Source organism: Nanorana parkeri, unplaced genomic scaffold (assembly GCF_000935625.1).
Source record: "Nanorana parkeri isolate BGI_ZX_2015 unplaced genomic scaffold, ASM93562v1 scaffold155, whole genome shotgun sequence".
NCBI classification, from domain to species: Eukaryota; Metazoa; Chordata; class Amphibia; order Anura; family Dicroglossidae; genus Nanorana; species Nanorana parkeri.
Window position 1 is genome coordinate 915753 of NW_017306423.1, and position 10099 is coordinate 925851.

The 10099-nt window shown below is 43.7% G+C and overlaps 1 protein-coding gene across 1 annotated transcript; it reads left to right on the plus strand.

Annotated features, from left to right (window-relative positions):
* The first annotated feature begins 629 nt into the window (after positions 1–629).
* Positions 630–7876, plus strand: LOC108785326 (carcinoembryonic antigen-related cell adhesion molecule 1-like). The gene is made up of 5 exons (XM_018554373.1): positions 630–885; positions 2545–2676; positions 4490–4539; positions 6055–6153; positions 7718–7876. The coding sequence occupies exons 1-5, from the start codon at positions 630–632 to the stop codon at positions 7805–7807; spliced, it is 627 nt and encodes a 208-aa protein (XP_018409875.1). The 3' UTR covers positions 7808–7876.
* Positions 7877–10099: the final 2223 nt, after the last annotated feature.

Genomic DNA, 10099 nt, shown 5'->3' on the forward strand with positions numbered 1-10099 from the left:
TCCAGGCCCACCCCTGAAAATAGGCTTGGCCAGCCCGGATCATCTGATGGCAATTTGGCCCGGCTGGGCTGAACGCAAAGGCAGATGCTCTGGCAGCTCTCTAGTCATACATATTAGGTGGCCGCTTGCTGGGGTTAGGATTAGGGCTGGGGCCCCAGCAGGGAGCGAACGGCTACCTTATTAGAGAGCTGCCTCCGCTGCTTCCCGTCCAACAGCACCAGGCCAATGATGTTCTTAATCCGGCCCTGGTATAACATGTCTCCAGTCTCTGACTGTCTCCGACAGCATGATTGCAGTCTCCAACCGCTCCTATAGAACAGTCTCTGACCTTTTTCTTTAGTAGGTCTCCAGGCTATGATAGTCTTCTGTAGAATGATACGATTATAACATGTGGCCCTTTGGTGACATAAGGGGCCACATTTGAGGCCACCTAAACCTCTACTGGTTTAAAACAGCTAACCTGCGTCCATAGGTAAAATCACATGACCTGAACGGCTCCGCAAACCGCATTTTATTACCAAGTGGCAGGAAAATGGCCACCAGGGCGTGATGAACGTTTCTAAGTTACCTGTGCATGACATTTGTGCCATTGTTGCTCCTTCACAGATGCAGTAGTGAATGCCACAGTGATGGGGTCCCCTGAGGTGGCCGATGAGAAGACAACGGTGGTGGTTAATCTGATCTGTAACGCATCTGGTGATGTTGAATTTGTCACTTGGACGAAGGATGGCAAGACCCTGGCTTACAATGACACCTACAGTCTACAGGATGGGAACAGGACCCTACAGATAAAATACCCCAACAGGACTCATGCTGGAAACTACACCTGCAACGTGTCCAATCCGGTCAGCAGTGATGATGCATTATGGGAACTTAAGGTTTCATGTGAGTGGATATGGTACACGGGGCTGTCCCCATAAGGAGGCAGCCTGAGGCTGCTGGCTCAGGTGGCATCTCTCTGGGTCACGTAGGTAGGCACCAGGCAGAGTGGCTGGCATGGCCTCTCTGCTGCACAATGTTTGCAGTGTGTCTGCCGCCCTGCTTTCTGGCCATACACATCTCCTCACCCAGATCTGAGCAACCTGGGATGCCCTTGCAGGCATCCTGCCAAGCTCCTGGCAACCGGTGACATCATTGTTTGCCGGAGCTTGGCAGGACGCCGGCCAGGGCATCCAAGTTGCTAATTGCTGAGCTGGAAAAGATGTATGGCCGTTACACATCTTCCCCACCTGGCTCTTATTGGCATCACTCTCCACCAGCAACTCCCCCACACTGATTGTGCACAATACATCACCCCCCCTTTCCCATCTCAGGTGGCAAAAAGGCTAGGGACACCCCTGACTGTATAGATAACGTAAGCTGCGGCCTGAGCATTGCAACAGCTCACGTGAGCTCCCAGATTTGAAAACTGATACATTGCCTGTGTAGCTCATAGCAAAGAGCCCTACAGAGCCGAGGGGCCACTGGGAGGAACATTGCCGGGAAACTGTATCCAACAATGAGAAATAGCAAATTTGACCTCTGTATAGATAGATAGATATTTATTAGTGATGCGCGGATATCATTTTTTCCAGACCGAGTAAGAGTACCGATACCAATTACCGATACCTTTTTTGTGGGTGGGTGTCATGTTTTTCTAAAACGATACAGACTGGTGATTTTAGGACAGTGGTGGAGTGCCAGGGCCTGGTCCCAGCTGCAAAAGCTGCACCCCTGGTAGTTCCATCACTGACCCCAAGCTGTAGAGGGACTACAAATCTCAGCAATACATTATACAGCAATGCAGAATACCACCAGCTAAATACCACCAGCTATAGGAGGACCCAAAATCCCAGCAATACATTATACAGCAATGCAGAATAATATGAAGCTACATGCTCTGTGCTGCTCCAGGGTGCCAACCTGATGTCTCCAGCGCAGGATATTAGGAAGACTTTGTGGGGTCTCAGCAGGGGTCCCGGTCGGTCTTGTCGGCGGGTGCAGGTGGCATGGTTCCACAGGAAGGAGGAGGAGATGTGTGACCGGCACAGTAAACAGGCACCATGGCTCACAGGAAGGCTGCCTTGCTAGGGACCTCAGCAGCCTTCCTGTGAACAGTGGAACCTGTTTACAGCGCCTTCTTCAGGGTAAAGATGTAAAGCGCTGGTATCGGCGCAAAGTATTGGGGCATTTTCAGTTAAAATGTCCAGTATAGGCACCGATACTGGTATGGGTGCATTACTAATAAAAATTCAGTAAACTGCCCTTTATCCGGCATTCATGGGGATTGGTAGATTCCGGATAACTGTAGTTTCTGGTTGCTTGAGAGTTACTATTAAAAATAGGTCTACCCAATACTATACCATAAACTCTATATTTACTTCATATTAATATTGAAATGCAGTAATCAAAAGCATAAAAGACAAATAGGCCCACAATCGTTTCTAGGATAATACATGCCGCAGATCAGCAGAACAATGAGTACAGAGGGGATTTTTTTTTCTGGTTAGTTGAATTCAGGATAACTAAATAATTTACTGTAATTGTATTTTCTGTTCTCCACAGACACCGACGGTCCAGCTGCCCTCAGCGCGGGAGCCATAGCTGGGATTGTGATCGGCTCAGTAGTGGGAGGTTTACTGCTCATCGCTCTCATTGTTCTGCTTCTGGTGCTTTGTATACGAAGGAGAAAAAGTGGTAAGAACAATTCTATTGTATTCTGTTTATACTGTGAAGTGTGTCAGTACTGTATTAAAATGTATGTAAAGCCAACATTTTGTAGAGTAGAGAATGGTTAAAGAGTAACGCCGTTTCCAAAAGTCCCAGTATTGCCTGTGGTCCCCCTGCATCTGATCCTTTCCCTATAACTGACCTACCATGCCTTGTTCTGCTCTGTGTCTGGATGTGAAGGTGGCCATCTTGGTAGAGGCAGGGCTTTGTTTCCTCATGGCAGAGCCTCCAGCAAGAACAGCGAGTAAAATCAAATTAGGCTCCCTCCGAATCTCCCAATAGGTAGTATTTGGAGGCAGCAGTGTCTTAGATCTAACACTGAAGATATACCATTATGAGTCTGAAGGCACAGGAGTGCCTAGGCACCCTTATATCAGGAGTTTGCAGCTATATATTAAGAGGAATTTAAGGCATAAGGTAACATTTAATAGGGAAATCACCTGTCCCCATGGGAAGAGGTCCTCCTCACCTTCTGTTACAACTGAAACATTTTGGATTTCACATTACTATTGGTTTGCAGAAACCACCAGGACAGTTATAAAGCTGAATCTTCCCAGCAGGGGCACACACAGGAATAAAAAAAATGTACAACCAAATGTCCAAGAGGAACATGGACTTATCAAACGTCCATCCAATTCATAGAGAAAGCTAGCTCTGGTTAGGCTGCTCTCAAAATGATGGACAACAACTGCCGTGGTTTCCCAAAAGTTCTAAGTAGACATTTAAGCTGCAGAAAAATTTGGTTCGGTTATTTCGTTATTTTGGAATTGGAGCTTCGGTCCCGAAATTCAATTCGGTTCGGGTTTCAGATTCGGATGAGCTTACGAAAGTATATCCGTTACGACTACCACAGAAAACCATATACAGATATTGATACCAAGCTTGAATTTCCTAGATCCGAATGGCATACAGGAGCCAAATTTTCCAAATTGCATTCAGCAGCTCCCGAATACCATTTGGCTCTGGGAGCCTCAGCTTCAGTAATATATGTATATGGCTCCCAGACCCGAATGGCATTTGGGATCCGAATTTCCAAATTCCATACGGGAGCTCCCGAATGCCATTCGGGGCTGGGAGCCATATACATATAATACTAAAGCTGAGGCTCCCAGACCCAAATGGCATTCAGGAGCTACCGAATGCAATTTGAAAATTCAGATCCCGAATGCCATATCATGTGTATGGCTCCCATGTTGGCGTAACGAAAATTCGCATTGAGATTCATTCGGATGCATTAAACCGAAAAACACATATGATCGGCCAGAAGTGTCACATGTCCGATTCAGTTTAGTTATTGAATGAAAGTCGGACAGGATCAGATATTCGGATTCAACATACTCGGATGCATTGGGATTGGGAATTTCGGATGTGCCCAAATCTCAGAAAATTCATTCGAATTTTGATTCGGAACGGAACGAATCACACATGTCTAGTTCCAAGTCTAGTCAGGATATGATGAAATGGGCATATTACAGCAACTCTGAATTGAGGGCATCCAGGATGCTGGAGAGGGCTTCTAAACTTTCAACCAGGTCATTTTGCCATCTGAATCCGTTCATGTGCACACAGTATGTGAGCCCTGATGAAGTAAGATTCTTTGGCCCTCAGAATGCATTCACTGTCCTGCTCGATCACATGAATTTAGTCACAAAAAATTAACGTTTATTTGGCACATTTTAAGTTGTTTTGTCCTCAGTAATTATTCATACACTTACACAAAAAAGATAAAGTATGCTTCGGAAAACAAGACCTAACGACATGTTATATTTGCTAACATTAGGAGTCAAGAAGAAAATTGCAGAGCCTCAACATAAAGATGTTCTGCGCACAGTAAGCATTATGAATCTTCCTCTCCAGTCCCTCTGTGTTCTATTCTTTGTTCTACTGTCCATTTCCTTCAGGTCTTGTGGGTTTCAGTACATACTGTACATCAAGCAGTCACCCTATACCCCTTCCTTTGCTTTGTGTTCTTTTACTGGTTACCCCCTTCATGTCTTGTAGGTTTCAGTAAATACATTAAGTATCCTGTACCCCTTCTTTTGGTTTCTATTTCCTTCTGTCCATATTTTTCATGTCTTTAAGTTTGGTCAACACATTAAGCATTAGATATCACTATACCCGTCCCTTCCCTTTGTGTATCCTTTTTCTGTCCTACTGTACTGTCCATCTCTTTCATGGCTTGTAAGTTTTGAGTTTGTTTCCTTCATGTCTTGAAGGCTTCAGTAAATAGATTAAATATTATATATCCCTATACCTGTTCCTTCCCTCTGTGTTCCCCTTTATCTGTCCTACTGTCCTTCTCTTTCATGTCTTGTAGGTTACGAGCTCATCGCCTTCATGTTTTGAAGGTTTTTAGTAAATACATTAACCCCTTCGTGACTGACGACGTACAGTGTACGTCGCCAGCATCGGGGCTGATAGATATCTTATACCCATTCCTTTGCGTTTCCCTCGTGTCCTACTGTACTGTCCATTTCTTGTATGTCTTGTAGGTTTTGGGTTAATTTCCTTCATGTCTTGAAGATTCCAGTAATCACATTAAACATATGATATCCTATACCCTTTCCTTTGTGTTCCCTTCTTTCCTACGGTCCACTTATTTCATGTCTTGTAGGTTACGGGCTCATCGCCTTCATATTTTGAAGGTTTTTAATAAATACATTAAGCATTAGAGATCTTATACCCATTCCTTTCCATTTCCCTCTTCTGTCCTACTGTACTGTCCATCTCTGGTAGGTTTTGGGTTCATTTCCTTCATGTCTTGAAAATTCCAGTAAGCACATTTAACATTAGATTTCCTATACCCTTTCCTTTATGTTCCCTTCTTCTTTACTACTGTCCATCTCTTTCATGTCTTCTAGGTTACAGGCTTAACACCTTCATGTCTTTTTAGGTTTCACTAAATACATTAAGCATTAGATATCCTATATCCATTCCTTCCCTTTGTGTTCCCTTTTCTGTCCTACTGTCTTCCTCGTTCATATCTTGTAGGTTTCAGGAAATACACTATCGCCAGATGACTCGGCCTATTTTATCCTATACCCATTCCTTCCCTTTGTGGTTTCCTTCTTCTGTCCTACTCTATTGTCCATCTCTTTCATGTCTCATAGGTATTGGGTTGTTCTTCTTGTCTTGAAGGCTCCTGTAAACACATTAAATATTAGATATCGTATTCCCTTCTTCTGTCCTACTGTCCATCCCTTACATGTTCCCTTCGTTTGTCCTACTATCCATCTCTATGTCTTTTAGGTTTCAGTAAATACATTAAGCATTAAATATCCTATATCCATTCCTTCCATTTGTGTTCCCTTTTTTGTCCTACTGTCTGCCTCTCATATCTTGTAGGTCTCAGGAAATACACTATCGCCAGATGACCCGGCCTTTTTTACCATGAACAACATCATGTATCGCAATTCGTCCATCTCGATGGGTTCCTACAACATGGTAAGTTCATATGGGGTCCTCAGGCCTTTAACATATTGTTCATATGGGGTCCTCAGGCCTTTAACATATTGTATTTCTTTTGGCCATAAAAAAGGTCAGAGCCAAGCAGCTCAGACATGACAAATTAATAAGCCACAAAAACTGTATGGCTAAAAGGTATGTGGGCACCTGACTATCACATCAATGATATATAGTCAAAGCATGTGGGCATTCCTTCAAATTATGGAGTTCAGATCTTTCCAGTGAAGAGCACATTTAAAGGAGAACTATGAGATGAGTGATTTCCACTCACCTCATAGTTCTAGCCGACCTGTGACAATGAGACTGTCACAGGTCGGCTCAGTAGATCGGGAGGTGAGCGAACACATACCGTGACAGGGGGAGGGCTGGATTCCCCTCTCCCCACTCCGATCTGCCAGCGCTGACTGGCGGATTGGACGGGGAGGGGGCGGGTACAGCTGGCTCTGCCTCTAGATAGGCAGAGCCAGCTGTCACTCACGCAGCTGGGCGGATCCCGTCATCTACGTCGGGATCCGCTCTGGCTGCGGCGTCTCAGTATACCGCGAGCTGTAGCTCGCGGTATACTGAGCTTAGGGTAACGGGAGGACGCTAGTTTGTGTCCTCCCGTTACCCTAACTATGGGGAAAAACACTGACCCCATAGTTCTCCTTTAATGCTACAACATACAAAAGCATTTTTTTTTTATAATGATGCACTTTCAATCTTGTAGTACCAGTGTGGTGAAGTCCCCATTCTGTTCCGGTACGATTGTGCCCATGTGTACAAAGCCAGCTCCATAAAAGACGTGGATTGAGGAGTTTTGGTGTGGAGGGACTGGAGTGCCCTGCACAGAGCCCTGGCCTCAATCCTACTGAATACTTTTGGGATAAATTGAAATGCCAATTGCAAACCAGGTATTTTTATCCAAAATCAGTATGTGACCTCTTTCAGAAGAATGGGCACACATTCCCACAGACACACTCTAAAATCTCATGGAAAGTCTTCTCAGATGATTGGATGCGGTTATAGCTGTAAAGGGAAAGAGGGCTACAACTCCATATTAATGTCCAAAGTTTTGGAATGGATGTCCAAAAAGCTCATAGGTGTGATGGTCACAAACGTTTGGCCATATGCAGTGGGGTCATAAAAGGGGGGGGGGGGTGCGGCCCGCACCCGGGTGCCACCATTGGAGGGATGTCACCCCATATGAAAAGTCGGGCACTCCGTCATAGACCGAGAGCCTGACAGTGTCACAAGAGAGGAGGAGACCCGGCAGCATACCTCATCCCGCCGGGTGAACGTCCCCTCATCACCAAGATGGCTGCCGGCAGTCATGAATAAGATGACTGCGCATGCACGATGACGTCACAGCGGCGTGTCACCCACTTCTTTGCTCCGGGTAACACCCGGCCTCGGGACGCCCCCGGCCATATGATGTATATGAATGCAAACTATACAGCGATAGAAGGCTTTTAAAACAAACACTAGTACACTAAAATTGATGTACAAAAGTAAGGTGGACTACACAGTTTGATGTACAATAACTCTTACAATAATTTTGCAGTACTACAAAGACAACATGTCTGAACACGACAGTCCTTCACCCAAACCTCCATCAACCCCAACAAAAGTAAAGCATGCTACACAAGTATAACGGTCTCACCTTACACACAGGAGAACTTCAAGGGCTCAGGACCAAGTATTACTCCTCAAGACAAGCCAGCAACGAGCCAAAGCCGACGTCACTCATCCGAATGTGGCAATTTCAGTTAAATAGAAATATTTATCTGCAGTTTATAAACTAAGCAGGCTGTTATAGAGACTTTAGGGAGCATTTTGCTGATGGTTACTTTCAGTATTGTGATCAGACTGGAGTGATTGGACATTAATGTTCACCTCCATTATCGACTTACCATCTAATGGGTCACGTGATTTATGTTCCACTTGATATGGATTGGGCACATTTCATTATCAGCATCCCCTTTGTATGGGTGACTATTGTTAATCATATATATATAAAATCTATCTGCTGGTCCCAACAGGGAGTCCACATGCCATCCAACAGGATAACATGTTTCCCATATTTAACGCCCAATTTGTTTTGTAGGTCAGTTTTTGAATTTTGTTTGCTCTGTGCCTCTTTGCGCACAGATTTGCCTCCACTTCATGTCCCCTCCACTTCCTGTCCAAGAGACACAATAGGACGTAATAGGAAATTGCTCCAAAGTAAGTGGATATCTTCACTTAGACATGTGTCACCAGAACAGGCGTACCCAAGATTTTCCCTCACCTCCTCCTCTAGTTACAACTGCACAATGTTGGATATCCGATCACTTTGTGCTCAGTTGATAGTGGTACCAGAACATATAGAGAAGTTGAATCCACCCAGCGTGCACACAGATGGCAATAGAAAAACGACAGGGATTCTAAAACTCTATCTGAAGCTAAAAAGAAGGTTTTGGCTAGAATTAAATTTAGGAGGTGCAATAGGGGGGCTAAAAAATGTGGAACACAACTCTAAAATAATAAAAAAGGGCACCCATGTTACAAAGCACAATCCACCCTCATGAAAGTTCAGATTTCCATAAAGACTCATCAATAAATCAAAACGTTTCCTGAATGTAGACAACTTGAAGAAATGGTTACAAAACCAGGAAGCAGATTGCTACACCGATACAAGTTACTAAACCATGTTTACGAAGATGGATAGAAGTTGGACAACAACAATCTCTGTGACTGAGTAGACATCGAGGAAACAAGACTTTTTTTTTTGTTCTGGAAACAGAAGCAAACAAGGAAGGAGAAAAGTAGTCGTTCTTATTTTTCCCGAGACCATACTTTAGTTTTACACTAAGAACTTTTGAATTTCTAACATAACATTAGACTTGTTATCTCCGATCTTTTAGGGTGTCCAAAGACTTCTCAAATTTCTTACATATCATTAGACCACTTATCCCTGACTGGTGAAGGTGCCCAAAGACTTTTTGAACTTCTAACATAACATTAGACTGGTCATCCCAGATCAGTGATGGTGGCCAACAACATGAGATGAGGGTCACCTTGAGAGATCCCAGGGAATTTCTAATATAACATTACACTGGCCATCTCGGATCTGTGAACGTGCCCTAAGACATAAGATGAGGGTTATCTTAGTAGACACCAAGTTGAGAGGTTCCAGGAAATTTGTAAAACAACCTTACACTGGTCATCTCTGATCTGTGATGAGGGTCTCCTTAGCGCGACACCAAGTTGAGAGCTTCCAGGGAATTTCTAATATAACATGAGACTGGTCATCTCTGATCTGTGATGGTGCCCAAACACATAAGATGAGGGTCACCTTAGTGGACACCAAGTTGAGAGATTCCAGAGAATTTGTAAAAGAACCTTACACTCGTTATCTCTGATCTGTGAAGAATTTTTACATTTCTAACAAAACATTAGGCCAGTCATCTCTGATCTGTGAAGGCGCTCAAAGACTTTTTGAATTTCTAAGATAGCATTAGACTAGTCATTTCTGACCAATGAAGAAGCCCAAAGCATTAGATGAGGGTCACCTTAGTGGACACCACTAGTTGAGAGATTCCAGAAGACAAGACACTATACAGCTATATAAGCCAGAATCTAAATTTAACTTTCAAAAAGAGAGCCTCTTATGGAATACAACTGACCTCACAAACATTTTTTTATAGAGAAAAAAAGTATTCTGTCCATCCCAACAGGTCACAAACCAGCATTACTATCTAAATCAGGAAAACAGATCAAAACAAGCATCTGATTTTTAAAGATTTGTTTTCCTTTTTATACATGAAGCCAGTAAACCAATCGATCTGTTTGTAATATTTTCAATGTTTTGTACACATCATGTAATCTCTGCCAAATGAAACTTGTATTGCTCTTGCTTAAAGGAGATGTCCATGTTTCAACCACGCTCTTCCTCAGATAATCA